This window comes from Acanthaster planci, linkage group LG02 (genome assembly GCF_054643075.1).
Source record: "Acanthaster planci isolate LZ-2023a linkage group LG02, COTS_SCS, whole genome shotgun sequence".
Taxonomy (NCBI): domain Eukaryota; kingdom Metazoa; phylum Echinodermata; class Asteroidea; order Valvatida; family Acanthasteridae; genus Acanthaster; species Acanthaster planci.
This window is the reverse complement of record NC_141778.1, coordinates 25,610,043-25,628,138: the sequence shown is the minus strand read 5'-3', so window position 1 is coordinate 25,628,138 and position 18,096 is coordinate 25,610,043. Positions and strand designations below refer to the sequence as shown.

General features: G+C 39.6%; 1 protein-coding gene across 2 annotated transcripts; it reads left to right on the top strand.

Annotated features, from left to right (window-relative positions):
* Positions 1 to 716: 716 nt before the first annotated feature.
* LOC110975904 (septin-11-like) lies at positions 717 to 17,677 on the top strand. 2 transcript variants are annotated; one of them, XM_022228776.2, is made up of 10 exons: positions 717 to 874; positions 3,937 to 4,057; positions 7,317 to 7,430; positions 8,149 to 8,230; positions 9,511 to 9,769; positions 10,421 to 10,510; positions 10,805 to 10,901; positions 11,534 to 11,702; positions 12,331 to 12,463; positions 13,015 to 17,677. In XM_022228776.2, exons 1-10 carry the CDS (start codon positions 824 to 826, stop codon positions 13,183 to 13,185), a joined length of 1,287 nt encoding a protein of 428 aa, XP_022084468.2. In that variant the 5' UTR covers positions 717 to 823; the 3' UTR covers positions 13,186 to 17,677. The 2 variants fall into 2 exon arrangements, with proteins under 2 accessions (XP_022084468.2, XP_086989449.1); XM_087133323.1 differs by lacking the exons at positions 717 to 874; positions 3,937 to 4,057 and adding an exon at positions 4,155 to 4,245.
* Positions 17,678 to 18,096: the final 419 nt, after the last annotated feature.

Here is an 18,096-nt window from a genome sequence, read left to right as displayed (position 1 = left end):
TTTTCTTATCTGCCGCCCCCATTTGTTGATTAGTGAGCCGTTTTCCAATACATGTACTCAATTCGGCTCCGTCTGAGAATTCGACTGTTTTTTTTATTACCTGGCTTTGAAGCTGTAAGCGCACTTATTAGTCTAATAGTGCCACAAAACATCAAATAAGGTGCAAAAGAGCTAAACAGTACAGTAATCTAATTTAATTTAAACGTTTCAGGCCCTTAATTGGAGATTGGTTTCGGGGACGAAGCCTCCTTCGGAGACAAAGTTGAGTATCGGAAAATGGCCATGGTTTGTGCAGGTCCGTTTTCCAATACTCGACTTGAGATCCGTTTGTGGCTACACCTGTTTTTTTACTTCCTGACTTTGAGGTTAAAAGTGCAATAGTAAGTCTGATAGTGCCACAAAATATCAAGTAAGATGAAAAAGAGCTAAACATTACATTATTTCAATTTAAGTTCAACGCTTTAGGCCCACAATCGAGGATTGGTTTCCTACACGAAGCCTATGACGGAGACGAAGTTGAGTATTGGAAAACGGCCCAAGGTACCATTAGTTTTATTTGTCGCCCTCTGACGTCTGATGTTAACAAGTGACCACCGTAAAGTCTATCTGCTGCCCTCTACTGATTGATTTGGAAATGTTTCAATGGTAACCACACCTCTTTACTATACTGTTCATGTGTAGGGCAAAGAGTACCACTTGGTGGATTTCACAGTACATTTGCATGTGCATGCTGTGTGTGGCCGGCCCATTACTAGACTGTATGCAGTAGGTACCATAGGGAAAGTTAAGAAAAGACTGGACTGTGGACAGAGGAGTTTCCAAAATGACGATGGAAAGTGACAACCACGCCCCAACGGATGATAGACAAAATTCTGTAAGTCAGAGTTTAATTTTAGTATCTTCTTTTAAGATTGGCGTGATCGTTATGATTGTTTTTCTGTAATAATTGGTAACACGGATAAACTTTCATCGCGTGTTGGCCTAGTGTTAGTAAAAATGTTAAAAATCGTTTTAATAAGGTGCTTGCATTTTGTCATTTTTGACATTTTAACCTTAGCCTAAAATGGCGAAATTCAGGTTTGAATTTTGCTAAACCTATGAAATTTTTGATATAAAATGAACCCTTATAAATTAAATAAGACAATAAGATATTTGAATTTGTTTTGTATATTTCCTTAAAGATTTCTGATTTTTTTTCTGGACCACTGTGTCCACACATGTAGACCCACTACTAGGCCTATATATAAGTGTACATGTACCAGCAATAGGCTACATGTACAGACTACAGTGCCAGACTAGGCCTATCAGCCTGTCATTATGAGACCCAAATAGTGGATGTGTGCTGCCGACATTCTGACCTGTCCGAAGATACATCTACCCCTTTTTTCATACACCTCTGTGAACTTGTAAAAGTTTGAACATGTTTTCCCAGCATCAAAATCATGAAAACCCCTACATGTGCATGAAATGAATGCTGGTCAACCCATACCCATGCCAACTCATGTACGAGCACCAACCCATATACATGTACATGTAGCCCCACTAGTGTGGCCCGGACTCTCACTCCCGCTCCATCCTTAACCACACATCCATATAGGCAGTTTCGTGTCGGCGTACTGAAAATTTTCGGCGCACCCACTTATCATCGTGGGCGCAATTTCTTTTGCCCACAGAGATAATCCTTAGCCTCTCTCCTTCTTGGCGCCATTTACTGAATGATTTCACTCGCGTTATTCTGGTATTTTCCAGTCTTTTTGCCTTCACCCACTCAATCTCAGGGGCTTGCTTTCACAGTCGCCATCTTTAAAATAAGGTCGTTGAGCATTACATCACTTGACCCCTCATCGTCTTGACGGCTGTTCCATGTCAAGACATATCTAATACACGGACTGAGCGATAAGATACTACATGTACCAACAGGCTCTTCCAAAACTTTGGCAGCAGTTTAGATATCTTGACATGGAACAGCCGTCAAGACGATGAGGGGTCAACAGTGAAAAAAGAGTAGTTTTTAAACTGCTCTTGGCGCCGTTTGAAAGGGAATTTTCTTCTCAATACTTTTGGATGATACCATTTCTAATTTCAATAGGCGAAGCCTCATTCAAGCAAAAAAGTCTCACCACAAAACAAACAAAACGTCATGTCATCAAAATGTGAGTTTGAACGTCGTGTGTGTGAATTGTAAACGTGTGTGTGAATTACAAATGTTGTGTGTGTGAGTTCGAACATCATGCTTATGAGTTGAACTTCGTGTTTGTGACTGGTCAGGGCCAATTTCATGAAGCTGCTAAGCACAAAAATTTGCTTAGCACAGTATTGTCTTGCTCTGGAAAAACAGGTCACCGGCCAAAAATCCATGTCGTGTTAATGATGAGCAAACATCACCTGAACACCAGTCACAAGCAATATACAACACATGAACATTTTGGTTGGTAATCCTGTTTTTATCAAGGGAAAAAAATCATGCTAATGATCATGAAATTGTTCCTGACCACTCACTAACACGACACTCGAACTCACAAACACGATGTTCAAACTCACAAACATGACATTTGAACTCACAAACACGATCAAACTCACAAACACGACGTTCAAATTCACACACATGACGTTTGACTGTCCGCTTTAGAACATGTTACTGGTATGCTTAATGTACATACATGTAGGTGTAATCAAAACTTGGTGTGAGTACACAGCATGCCAATTCCAACAAAAGATGTCATTTAATCAACATTTTGAAGACTTTAGAATTACCCACAAGAGACATGTACATGTATAATAAGCAAGATCAATCTCCCCTTTCCAAGATCATCTCATCAGAAGATCTACATGTATTATCTGACACAAAGCCCTTTATTTTTATCAGACTCTGCTTCTGAAAATTTGTTAAAGGTCCAAAGTAATTTGTTTTTCTTGCTGACAAACAGCGACATCGATTTGCAGTTTGAAAACTGTCACATTTCACTAGTTGGGGCAAATGTTGTCCTGTATGTCAACTTTCCGTGTCCAGATGGAACTTTGAGAAAGATCTGTTTTTATGTTTTTTCAGTAGATCTTGTTTACCGTTGGCTAGATTTGTAAATTTGGACAAAAAACTTTCACCTACGAGCAAAATCTTCAGTTAAAAAGGAGTAATGCTTCAATACGATTCATGATAGTGCGATTCACAATAGTGCACCTCCAAGAGTTTGCTACGCTTTGGCCAATCACGGTGTGCAAAATCTGTCGACCCAATGCATGTTTGAAAAGGGTAAACAGGCTTTGCGCGTTGTGATTGGCCAATGCGTTGCTAACTCTTGGAGACGCACTATATGAATCATTCTGTTTTTTCACCAGCTGAAGTACATTTGTAGACACTCAGGTGTAGTGTACATGTATGTATGTACGTACTTTTAATTCAAACTAGAATCCCAACTGAGAGACTTCAAATTAATTCTTTTAAACTAAAATTGGAGCTTTATTAGAGTTCAATTTTAAGTTAACTGCCAGGTTTTCTACCAGATACCTGTTTAATTATACATGTACAGTGTAGCTCAATGGAGGTTGGTTTCGGCTTTGTTCTCCTGATTTTTTGCTTTTTCAAAACTAATTTGCATTTCCTTTGGCATTCTTGGAATGCCCAACAATAATTCTTGTGCATGTTGGTGTAAGCAAAAGGCAATTACAGTACATGTACATGTAGGTTTCCGTTGATGCAAATCAGTTTGTTTCAGGCCAACATCATGCATTGTTTATCTCTTTAATTACACAGTACACTGCCAATGATATCACGTCACCCTTGATCTAACTCGTGCGTAACACCAAAACCTGCTACAAATACCTGTTTTCTCACTGCATATACTGAACATTTCGCCTTATATAAACGGATATTTTGGATTGGTCATTTCAGAATAATTACTTCATTTTAAGTGCTGTTTTATTTCATCATTTATTTAGGTTGATGATGCCAAGAGTCGTGACCTCCGTCTTTCTGGTCATGTCGGGTTTGATAGTCTTCCTGACCAGCTGGTCAACAAGTCAGTAGCCCAGGGATTTAGTTTCAACATACTTTGTGTGGGTGAGTGGACCAGTTTTCATTGGTACATGTACAGGGCAAAACAAAGGTGTGCACTACGGTACTCCTCAGTGTAAGAGCATGTAGATCGTGTCTGATCTGTCTCAGAAATTTACTACAAAAAAACTTATGTCTCTGCTTGCAAGCATTTGCACATGGTTTTGTTGCCACATGGAGCCTGTCATGAGATGGTTGTACTTTTTTGCTTAAATTATCACTGCTGAAGTGAAATTATGTAGACTATCGTTAATTCCCTTTTGGAGTGGCATGTACATGTACAAGGGTTCTATTTTTAATTCCATGAAATGATATCTTCCATAATAGTGACATAATAAAATGCATTTATTTCAGTTCAGTTTTAGCTTGTGGGGTTCTGTTTAAATTATTTTATCCATGTACATGTACATGAGCGTACATTTCTACATGTATGTTTCTGATGCTGAAATTCACCAAACATTTGTCATTGTAATATTGCCAAAATGGATCATTCATGAGGATATTTGCATATAACACATGGTTTTATTTGAGAGTGTTACAGTTTGATTTTTTAAAATAAAACTTTCTCATCAGGAGTGTCCGTCAAAGTAGAATACAGTGTTTTTACACTACACCTTTGAACTTGTGAAAGAGTATCCATGTTCATTTTTAACCCGAGTACAACATGTATACTGGTCTCTCTCTTTGTGCTAAAAATTCCTGCTTGCGGTGAAACAAAGAGACATGAATGGCTGTACCAGCGAAACGAACTCCTTGGACATGTACGCACGTCATGTTACCCATGCATGTGAGGATGTCCAAACATGTTTGCCCCAGGCGGTGATTTATTATGAGATGGTTTGGGGTTGTGGATGTGGTGTATGGAATTCCACACATGCCTCCTTCCTGTGTCACTGAGCAATCATAAAAGTGTGTGGTTCGCTGGCCTGCCAGTGGAAATCAGGCTGTGCGGGGCAACCCACACTGTGTAATGGCGCTGTACAAGTTGTTCAAATTAATTTAAACACTGTGTTTGGAACTCACCTTGACAAAGTTGTCTTGATTTTTTTATGCCAAGTATTCTAATGACATTAAGTGAATCATAAATGATTTCACTAAAAACATATGTACACTGTACATCCCCATTTCTTGTGTATAATGTGTACATGTACATACATGTACATGTATATTCCTACATGTACAATGTATGTGCAAATGTATGTGCACATACATTGTACACATGTACATGTATGCCTACTTCTTATACATGTACATGTATGTTTCATGACTTTACATATACATACATGTATGGGGCATAAAAATAGCACAGAATGCTGCTGGTAACAGTTTCAGAGGCCTACAATGTACATGTACATGAGCAACTGTAAACTACATGTATTTATCTTACGTGTCCGTTAAATTCTCCATGTAAGTACACTTGACAAACTGAATGTGGACTTGTTTTGAAAATGTCAAGTTTTGAAAGGGTTCAAAATGGAGAGTAGCAAAAATGAGCCATGTGTACATTGTACATGTACATGTGTATGTACATACAAACTTGTACAATGTACGCACATGTACATGTATATATGTATGTATTATTCGCATGTGTATGTACAGTCTGTAGACGTCAGTGTGTACCGTATGCACAGGCATACATGTACATGTATTACTTGCGTTTGATGACCCTCTTCCCTCCCGTGGTGTTTCCTGTCCTTCTGTGAGTGACTCACTCCCTTCATAATGTCTTTGTTTTTTTTCATTCAATAATTGCGGTCAAGCCACGCACCAGGAACATTCTCCTTCATTTAAACACAAAGCTCACCATGTACATGTGTATTCAGCATTATTGTTCTCTTATGTTATGATATGCTGTGTACATGTATACACTGTGTTTATTGAATGTATAATGAACATGGTGCCCAAAGCATGGCACGTTTATAGTACACTTTTGTTATGAGTGTTCCATCTGTCAAATAAGGTACATGTACATGGCACTGGCACATGTACTAGTAACAAATACATGTAGGCCTGCATGTAGGTTAATTGACATGTGGCAAACACTGGACACAATGGGCATTGTACAGATCTGTGTACAAACATACTGCATTGATATACACAGGGACATGTACAGTACATGACTATGCATGAATGTATTCCATATCTTGAAGCAATGTGTGCATGGTGTGTACAAAACTTGTGACAAGGTAGAAGAACTGTGTAGTTGACCAAGAAGGCCTACATGTACATGTACTGTACATGTACTTGCAAACAAGGATATCACATGTATTTCATGATATTTCAGTTCACACTGTCATGTGTAGACAGTTTCTTTCCCACGTCTTTGTTATCTTCTAATCTTGTCGCTCAGAGAAAACAGTTTCTGCAGTGTTTTTATTATTTCTGTCCTGGTTAGTTTAGTCTGCCGTGACTTTCTTCATTTCCTCCATTGTCTGGCCCACAAAGGAAATAATATGTCGAAAATCAAAATGTTTTGGCAATACACAGAACATGAATAAAACACTTTTTTGAGTGGCAATAACTTTGATTGTAAATAAAAGTAAGGCCAAGGTGTACATACGTAGAGAAGTTGCTGTTTTTGTGTACAAATATACACATTTATTCCACCCATTATTGCTTCATCTGTTATTCCATTCTGTGACTTGGTGTGGTGCCAACAACCCATGAATGACATGGTCTGCCATTTATAGGTTCTAGTGGTATACACGTAGTGAATGTAAACGCATTAGACCCACCGTATACTCAGTACTCGTGAAGTATATTTTGTTTTTATGCTCTTGAAATTTACCATTCACAATTTGACCAACTCGAGCTTTCTACAGGCAACTTGTGAATTTGAAAATGAAAATATTTATGATTTGAATGCATGCAGTTGAAACTTTGAGGTTCTACCATTGTAATGAATACATTTGTACATGTACATGTTTGTAGACATTTTTTTCTCAATTTCCCCTCAATCCATAGAATTATTTACATAGATACCGGTAGTTCTACATCTTTCTGCCTTTAAATACAGTCCCAAATATTACATGTACATTGTACATGTGACTACTGTATTTGGAATGTTGTTTTTTTGTACAATTGTAATGTTATGGTAACTACATGTATTTCCACATTTGTAATAGACCATTGAATAGGCAACAAGGTAGTATGGATAAATGAGTGTTTTACTTAATGCACAATTTGTATGATAAAGACAGATAGTTGAGCCTAAAAACAGAACACCCAACCCTTTTTCACATTGACCTTTGATCTCTCAACCCAGGCGAGACCGGTCTGGGGAAGTCCACTTTGATGGACACCCTGTTCAACACACAGTTTGAGAGCTCCCAAGCGCCGCACAATCTCCCAGGGGTTAAACTCAACGCTAGCACTTATGGTAAAGTACCATCCCAGAGTCCTGCAGTAACACTTTCTCAACCCCATCCATAATCCAAATGTCCATGTTTATTCCTGTTAGGTTGGAGGAGTGTTTACTTAAGGCACTCAGCCTTGTCAAAAGCCTGAGATGTGCAGAATGCTTAGAAGTGTTCAATTCTTGAGGGATTAGCACGGCTGTGATCAAGCATTAAGTCTGGTACTCTTGCACTCCCTCTATCTTTGTACACAAGTCTTGGGTTTGTTTGGCTGCTGTGAGTGTTTGGAGACAGTGTGCCGGATTGAACAAACACGTTATCTTCTGAACTTCTGTTTAGGAAGGATCTTGTCATATGTCATTCTTAAAAGATTAAATATGGTCCATACATGTACATATTGAAAAAAGGGTAGGTGCCTTTTTCTCAAAAGCGGAACTTAACCTACTTGAAATTTACCCACGAGAAATTTTATTAAAAACTTTTACGAGAAAATGTTTTTTTGAAACCTTCACAGTACTATTAATCAAAATGTTTCAGGATGAGTGGAATTACTCTACTTGAAATTCACCACATGAGAGAAATCATGATCAGAAACTTTTAAAAGAAAATGTTTGAGAAACCTTGTGTTCTCCGTAATTTATTGATGAGAACTTTTTCAGAGAAACATGTAAAATTGGCCTGTAAAATATATTTCTATGTTGGATTCAGGCTGGTCACATCTTTTTCTGTGCTTGCTTGCAGAATTACAAGAGAGCCAAGTTCGACTCAAGTTGACCGTGGTTAACACTGTAGGCTTTGGTGACCAGATTAATAAAGAGGACAGGTATGTTTGTAATGGAATGTGAACATGTATGTGTGTACCCATTAATATCGTCCAGAGTTACTTGCGAGTCGGTGACAGAGTTGATTTAGTAAAATTACTTTTGATAAAATTTAGTGTCGCTGATTCTCGTTTCTTGCACTAGTCAAAGAAAGATCCCTTCAAAGTATGTCCAAAGGTTCCACATTCATCTGTAAGAGGTTGTGGGTTTTGCTTTTGGCCAGGGATCGATAGCCTCAATAGGATAGCACAGGCTGTTGATAATCCTTGTCGGTGTATCAGTTTTGAGTCAGGTGCAGTTATTTCCTGATTCTCTCATGGGTCATGCATGTGTTTGTGTTCACATTGTTTGTTGCAAGTCGATGGACAGAACAATACATAATTCTGAGTGTTGTAAATGCCTGCTAAATCAGTGCGCACATTTGTAGCTGTTGATAAGTTTTCCTGTGACACCTCCTGTTTCTTTTACAACGTATTCTGTAGGAGAGATAACTGTCATATATTCTTGGTATGAAACAGTGGAAAGGCCATGAAAGTTTCGTGGGAAAGATGAGTGGGATTAACCCCTTGACGACGGGAATTTTTTTCCGAAAGCTGACTCCGAATTCCAGCCTCGCTTGGCCACGAAGGCCACCTGCCCAACTGCAAATTGTCGGTTTGTGGCCCTGTGTGCTCTGCGCACTTTGAATTACACAGTGAAATGGCTCATTGTTAGGTGGCATGGGGCTCTACTCATGCTTCCACATTCCCGTTGCCTCTTTTCAAAGTGGGGACTATCGTGAAGCTGGTGATTATGATGCAAATTCGGTCTTATCATTTGTGGGCTACACAAAAAGGCCAATTACCATATATACAAGAGCCAGGGTCTGCCTTCTTTCACCTTGTTCGCTCGAGTGTGGGCCGAGAATAATAGCTGAAAAGCAGGTTGAGAATCTCAATTTTTATGGCGGCTCTTACCGTCTCCCGGCGCGAAGGGGTTAATTGTCAATTACATTAGTCATTTAATTGTTGCCCATTTGGCCTTTTTTCTAGAATCATCTCAAATCCTTCAAAACCCAACCCTTCAATTAAAAAACAACAGCAACAACAACAAAAAACAATGATACCATCTCACGGTGAAATTGTCAAGTGGCCTCAAATCCCATGCAAAGGAGCTGTAGCTGGGCTCTCTACCTTCCTCATTCCTCTGATATCCTCCCCAACTTCTCGCTGGATTTTGAAGGAGTGAGGGGGAGGGTCGTGACAAGGAAATTGCAAAAGAAAACTTCTTTCTTGTCTGTCAGCTACAAGCCCATCGTGGAGTACATCGACAAGCAGTTTGAGAACTTTCTCCAGGAAGAACTCAAGATCAAGCGAGCTCTTCACTCTTACCATGACACCCGCATCCACGCCTGCCTGTACTTCATTGCTCCCACCGGCCACTCCCTGAAATCCCTGGACCTGGTCACCATGAAGAAGCTGGACAGCAAGGTCAATATCATTCCTGTCATTGCCAAGGCTGACACCATATCCAAGAGTGAACTTCACAAATTCAAGATTAAGGTAAGGCAGCGGTAGATAGATGGCATCCATGCATTAGTGCCTCATAAATTGGTGGAAAGAGAGACAGACTGGCTGGTTCCCAGACCGAAAGATTCCAACTCTCCGAGAGAATCTGCAGATTTGGTGGCCGTCATGGTCATGTGACCAAATTCCTCGCATTTCCACTAATTTCTAGTGTTGTCTGAGGGGCCCCCTAACGAACAGCTGCCTCTTCCCTCCTCCCCCAGCAAAAACCAAAAGCATCAAAATTATCTACTATTCTTATGCCCCCCCCAAATGGTACTGTGGCCCTCTAATGCCTGAAGCTGGTGACTGGCTTGTATTTTGATAGAAGAAGGTACCTGTCCAAACAGTAGAGACATCAAGGGTTGTTACGGCAGTGAACCAGTCTGTGCCATTGTTACTGTATGGCCTGGCACCCAGACCGAGCCCCTGTGGATTTGCGCACAGTGGTGCATACTCCGGAGCAAAGCGCCCTCTCTTGTTCATTCATGGCATCCACGCTTCATACAACTTGGCAGAAAGAAACAAGTTCAACTGGTTCTAGTTCATTTTATACTGTCGAGCCATTTAACAACATATTCAAAGGACAGCTTGTCCACACCTTAATGCGTTGATGTATTCTCGTACAATTAATTTTGTTCTCTGCAGATAATGAGCGAACTTGTGAGCAATGGGGTACAGATCTACCAGTTCCCTACTGATGATGAGACAGTCTCTGATCTCAACTCAACCATGAATGTAAGTCTGGTAACCTGTGCACTTTATTTGTTCTATTCATTGGAGGATGTTGGTTTTCCTGCACAAATGCTTTCTCTAAGCAGAAACCAGTCACCAATGTTACATGCTGCATATTGGATATAACTGGTCCCTTGACTCATGTTTACTTAAACACTGCATTTTTTATGTATTTTTCTGCTTAGAACCCCATATAATTTAGCCCAGCATGGCATTTGGAAATTAGAAATTGGAGAGATTAAAATCCTACCACCTGGTACGGCTGAAAGTTGAATTCATGTCTGATTCTGTTGTCAGGGTCATCTGCCTTTTGCTGTAGTGGGTAGCACAGAGGAAGTGAAGATGGGGAACAAGATGGTTCGTGCCAGGCAATACCCATGGGGCGTAGTACAAGGTAGGATTGTATGGATTGCAGTGGCCACTGCTCAACCTGATTGTCAGGACAAAATAACTCACCTTCACAGATGCAGCAAGGTATGAGACGGAGAGAACCCCCCCTGCTTTGTGTTGGTCATTGTCTCGCAGGAATCTGGGGAGTTCCTTTCAGACATCTTGGGGGGATGTGTTGAGTAACAATAGTCTGGAATGTGTATAGGGATTGGACATGTTGGGGGGGTACCCCTCAGTCTCATTTCTTGCTGGGTATAAATCTTCACGAGTTGCAACACGGATGTCAATTTGGATCTCAGAAACCATGCCCCCTTCTGCCACTAGTGGAAAAAGACTGTTTTATACGGCCTCTGTATTCTGCTCATGGCTATAAATGGCATTGCCGTGGTGAATAATAATACATTAACCCTAACACTCCTCAATCCTTCACCTGTTGGAGGACTGAGGAGTGTTAGGGTTAATTAATTAAGGATTGCATTGCTCTTCACTTATTTCTTGAAATATAAAAGCCGCCAACCCTTAATATCAAAAAAGGCAAATCTTACCTCATGTGTCCCCTCCCACACCATACAGCCTTTTAAATTTTCTTTACCTTCCAGCAACCTTTATATCCATTGTATTATGTTTTCTCTCCAGTTGAGAACGAGAATCACTGTGATTTTGTCAAGCTGCGCGAGATGCTGATCCGTACCAACATGGAGGATCTAATTGAGCAGACTCATACCCGTCACTATGAGCTCTACAGACGCTGCAAACTGGAAGAAATGGGCTTTGTTGACACCTCCCCGGAGAACAAGCCTATCAGGTTAGCACTTGTCATCTTTTTCAGTGATTCTAGTATCTAATATTGACTACCAGATGGGCACTAGCTCTTTACTGTAGGTTGTTGATCAATATTTAACCGCTGTTAACTGCTGTTGTGTGACAGATGGCATTGTGAGGAATATATGGCATCTTTAGCAAAGCTTATTGAGAGGGTAATATAACACATATCCCACATCACAGTAATCAGGAATAATTTGATCGTAATCATGCCAGTTAGTTGGAAATATAAAAGTTACGAGTTGCCTGTCAGACTTCAGTTTAACCTTGCAGAAAAGATCTCGGAGGGTTTACCCCATACATCTGACATGCCGTGCCACACAAAGTCACGTTCATTCGTACATACTGGACATGTGGCCATTCTTGTCTGCTGAGATATCCAAGAACAAGAGAAAGTGAATTGCTTTACGCCATGTAGCAGCCTCTTAGGTCGTAACATTTTAAGGTCATCTCAATATCTCGACAGTGTTCATTCATCAGGCGAGCAAGAGTATGCTAGACCAACTGCTAAGGAGGCCTTGATTTATGATCTTTGTGGAGGACGTGTTTCAAGTTGCACATGGTATCTTACTGGTTTCAACACGCGTTCCCTCTGCTCTATTACACTGTAGTTTACAACAGACTTATGAAGCCAAGAGAACGGAACATCTCCAGATGCTGCAACAAAAGGAGGATGAGATGAGGCAGATCTTTGTGGTCCGCGTCAAAGAGAAGGAATCACAACTCAAACACATGGAGAAGGAGGTAAATCAACTGGACTTCACCTTTCTTCACCCCACATATGTTTGTCCTGATATCCTTTTTGTTCAGTGACTAATCTTGTGCCAAACCTATCGTGTGTTTGCATTTAAAAGAAATTAGGAAAATTGGAAAGTATTGGATATGTTACAAGTGCAATTCTGGAATAGCTGTCAGAAGTTAAGAGTTTGTTTGCATTACAGTACTGAACAACTTTAGGGCATGTCCAGTGGTTATTTACGCTGACTTTGGCATTCGTCGGCAGAGCTTCCTCCAAAGTCTCTTGCTTTTGAGAAAAACCAAATGCAAAGTCAAGGTGTATCTAGCCCCATTTGTACAATTGGAGTGGCTGAGCTCTATCTTTCTTAATCCAAATCGTCCAAAAACTACTCATTGACTTGGAAAATTTCAGAGGGTTTGGCGAATTTACTGCAGGTTATCAAGTGTTCAAACCCTCCAAAGGAAAAGCCCTTCGATACTGCTGTTTTCCAAATTACTGATGTGATCTTAGTAACACGTCTGACAAATGTCACTATCTCGCCTTGATTCGCCCCCAGCTTCATGAACGGTTTGACAAGCTGAAACGGGACCACGCCGACGAGAAGAAACAACTGGACGAGCAGCGACGCCAACTAGAAGACGAAATCAACTCCTTCAACAGGAAGAAGCAGCAGGCTCAAGAAGACTCCCAACAGGCTCAGACTTTGGGCAAAGGAAAGAAGAAATAGACTCCACCCCCTCCCCTACACTCCACATCACAACGTGGGCTTTGCTTTTGGCTCCGTGCAAAAAAAAAAGTCAAGCGGATGGCTCGTGCAGATGTTTCGGCAAGCATTGTGAGATATGTCGCTGGCTTCATCATTATCTTGAAATCGGAGAACTGATGATGATGAGGTGGAAGGCTTGTCATTTTGGCAGTAACAAAGATCAAACTTAAGGGGCATCATTTCGTTGCCATGTACTTAGCATGTAGTTGGTTGTCCAGACTCGATGTACTTCAGAACATACAAATGGCTTGAGCTGTCCTGGGTCCTGGATATGAAGCGTGCATTGTTGCACAGAATATCCCAGACACAAGACAGAGTGAAAGAGCTTTGCATCCCCATGTAGAACGCCCGTAAAAACTGTTAAAAAGGAAGAGGGTTTGAAAACTCCACCAAGAGATATTTGACCGTAACTCTTCACTCTCTTGGCACTGTCACAAGTAACCTTCCTGAATCCTCCAACATCCCTCACTATGCAGGAAACCATTGTCACATGCACTGTACCTCATCCAGTAAGGGGTGTCAGTCCTACAAAATGTATCCAAATCCCCTCCAGGGGTTTAGGAGGACTTACCATGGGTAAGGTTCGAGAACGTCAAGCATGGTGTGTTTGCAGTGTCAGTGTCATAAGAAAAGAATGGAACAGGGCACGATATTGGACCAATTTGTTTCGATGTTTGAACATTATTCAGCCAGTTGAAAAGTTGTAACTGAAAAACGTTCACGCTTTCAGCGTGGATTTCCTAGGATACTATTGGATTCTATTAAGTGGGTGTTCTTGTGGCTAAAAGTCAAGCCAATCCTATATGATTCATATCTGCTGTTCTAGAACTTCAACACTTTAATACCCACTAATTTTTAATGAACATTTGAAAAACATATGCATTACACTGAGCATAGAAGTAGCAGTAAATTGGAGGAAAAATAATATTACTTAGTGTAGCATAGTCATCTACACGTAGTTGGCATGCATAAGTATTCATGCATCTATTTTTTTTCTGTAGTAGTCATGTTTTTTATTCTATTGTACATAGAAATTTAGTTCTTAATTGTTCATTGGTTTCCTTACCTGCTTTAAAATACATGTACTTTGTCCATTTAAGTGCTGCAATATTTTTCAGATATGCCCGCCTGTGTCTCCTTTTTGTTATGTTATGATGCCATCTCACAGCTAATTTAAATAGCCCCCTCTTGTGTTGAGTGAAACAAGCTGCGGGTACATTGGGCTTATAGTAGGATGGGGGATTGAGCAGTTTTGGGGAGTTCTGAAATAAATAGGACAACACACAGCACTCTTTTATACCACCCGCTGCGCTTGCATTTATTGCATTATTATACATGTGCTGTGGTTTAACTCTAAGCCCAGATTAAGATGAGAAGTACATGTACCGTGCAGTTTATGCTGTCAAATTTGAGTTCTAATTGATTATAATTAACTGTTTAATTCCTGAATGTTTAATATTTTTAATTAGAGGTCACAAGGGTCACATTTCATCATAGTCTGGTAATTTGTGTCATCTCGATGGCCTCGATGACTCAAAAAAACTAACCCCCTCCCACTGTTAATTTTTTTCTGATGAATGGTCCTTCCCCTCAGAAATCCCCCAGAAAGAAGTCTTTGCCCCCTCCTTTGGATGCAATCCTGGTAATGCCAATGCTTTTAATGCAAATCCTAAGCTTACCAAGGGCTAGTGGCTATAACACTGTTTACTGTATCACCAAAAACCATTTTTCTTTAGCATTTTCTTGATACATTAATATGTACATGTTTTCTTGACCATTTTTGCAAACTTTGTACAATCACATGTACTTCCAGGGGTATACTCTGGAATCTCTGTTCTGCTCTGTTCAGTTTGTTAACTTGTCAGCATTAAATACATGTAGTTGTTTGTGAATGCTACATAGTTTAAACTTTCTAGTGTAAATGTACATGTATGTGGTAGTTGACTTTGTATTTATGAGTTATTTGATGGTGCTGTAGCTTGTATTGATTTACTCTAACACTTTATTTGGATAAAGCTATATGCGTCCAATAGCAGAATGTATCAAACTGTTCCAAATGTGAAGGAAAATCAGTGGTGGAAGAATATCTTTGGAAGTTACTCTAACACTTTATTTGGATAAAGCTATATGCGTCCAACAGCAGAATGTATCAGACTGTTCCAAATGTGAAGGAAAATCAGTGCTGGAAGAATATCTTTGGAAGTTGGAGGAGATGAACCCTATTGAAAAGAAATTTCCCACCTTTTTACATAAGTGTCCAGCCAACCTCCCCACTCTTTTTTGAAGTCTTGTTTTGGAAATGTGCCCTTTCCCTTCGCAGTGAAGTGTGCCCCCGTCGCAGACAGGTTTGTGTGAACGTGCATGTGCAAACATTGCCAAATTGGATAATTACCAGTGTTCCTGTATGTGATCGAATCCCTCAGTTTGGGTCAATTTGAGTCTGAAGGACATTTCCAGGAATTTTTCGTTCTGTCTGCACTTCCATTTTTATTTGTGACTCAGTCTCACCCACTCAAGAATGCAGATGTTGTGTGGGCGAAAGTTTGGACAGTTTCTGTTTTTTTTATTTCTGTTTCTTTGATGGTTGCAATTTATTTCAAGATTTGTACACAGCCCCTATAATAGAAAGCTCAGAGATATCAAACTCCTCCAGATAGGAGCACCAGTGTACCCCTGATCAGACTTGGGACCAATTTCACTTACCAGCTAAGAGCATAACAGACTTGTTAAGCAACTGTAGGCCACCGGCCAAATGTCATGTCCCCTGCATTGCTTGCGACTCTTCCTAGCTGAATCTTGCTCAGAACTTCAAGGTGCTTAGTAGTATGTCCTTAGCAGTGCCATGAAGTTCAAATCCATTTATTTAATGGTACAAATCTACTCCCTGAAGTAAGTTGTAAAAAGGAGAAACTTGGTTAAGTTAAAATGTATTAAGAAATATGTTACTCAAGAAGTAGATTAGAAACGTGCTGTTTTATTATTTGCTAACTTCGTATCAGATCTTGAAATATGCAGGGAGTAGTTATCCTAGCCTTATACATTTATCATTTTTGAAATAAATGTAATTGGAGTCAGTATCGCATTACATATGTATTTGTAAGGAAACATTAAATTGTGACTTTTTAAGGCAGGTTTTCTTCCATATTTAATTGTCTCCCAAATTATTAATTTGACTTGCTTATAGGTACTTCATTATTGTACCTAGTGATTTTTTCCATATTTATGAAAATGATAAAATAATAAACACCAGTTTTGATGAATAACAGGTATAACTTGAGTGAGTCTGGTTTGGCATTTAAAAATTGTCACAGTTAGTTACATGAGTAATATTATTTGGTAAAACACTTGGGTACTATTGGAAGTGTTTCCTTGAGCTGCCTGAAAGGGTATCAGCAATGGATTTTTTTTTTAATAGAGATTTCCAAAGTACACCAATGTGTCTCGGTAAACCTCTCTTTAGTGTTTATTTCACTATTTTAAAGGATATTTTGCTGTCCTTTTGGTTTTTATGGTAATGTATTTCCATATTCATGAGCAAAACTGTGATCATTACGAAAACCTCAATTTACATTGGTTTATGCACACAAAAAATGCATTTTTGAATTTTGCAAGCCTCACTATTCATTTCTTTGGTGATTTATTGTTTTGTAAGTACATCCAGATATTTTGATTCTAGGTTTTGCCCTTACACTGATGTGTACCCATAAACACTGTATACTTAGTGCTGGTCCGAGAGCTTATGAAATTCACAAGCTTACTCAGGTGGGACCCAAATCCATGACCTGTTTACTAGTGTTAGCCACTTGACCTCCGAGCTTGCTTGGGGTCAGCTGGTTGATCATAAGCTCTCGGACAAGCACTGAGTACACAGTGTTTATGAATATATGTTGGTGTAAGGGCAAAACCTGTAATTAAAATTAACATCCCCCTGATGCAAAGTTCATCTTGATATACATGTACATTGCAGTAGTCAAGCAAGCAATTCTCTCAGAAATGAGTTCGGGGAGCGAATCCTGGAACTGGGGTCACAATTTGAACAGAAAACTTGTGCACTAAACCATGTCTTCCTTGCAGATGGCTTAACAGTAAAAGTGCTCTCGATTGTCCAGGACTGAAAGCATGGATAATTTTAAATGTATTTATCCATGTAGGGTTGTCAAATTGTTTTCATACAGTGAAGAGTGAGTACAGAATTGCAGAAACGTGTCAGAAGACAAATTTATTTTAGCTACACTTTAAGAAACAAAGCAGTGACATGTATCTCCCTTTCTTTTTTACTTTGTCGTGTCAGAAACTTTCTGTAAGGTCATATACAGTGGAATTATTTTTATATGTAGTCCATGAAAAAGCACCACGGTGCCCTATTTAATGATTTTGTTTTGCCTGTTTAATGTTTGCTCTGGTGGCTGGCTCATTTTTATGCCAATAAAATATTACATATCTGTGAGGAAAATTCAGTGTGATATCTTTCAGGGAGAACCTCTTGTAATTGCTTGAGTTTTTGCCTTTATTGATAAGTTGCCGTAGGTGACCTTTTTTCAGATGATATATTGTTATATGTAAATGGAAGGAAACTAATGGACAAATGGACATTTTTCCATTATGCATATTTTGGTCTCGCAATTTGAACAAAAATCCCCAAACTGAACAGCGCCCCCAGTTGTTCAGAAATGGACATATAAACTTTAAACTTTTCAATGATACAATGAATCGAAACAAGCGGCTTCAAGTTTCTGCATGTACAATCAACGAAAAGTTGCACAAAATGTGTTACATAATTTTATCTGTTATTCACTGCACTGCCTTTATGTTTCCACGGGAGGTTTACTTCCATGAAGCTGGAATAAACATTTTTTAAGTGAAACGTAACGG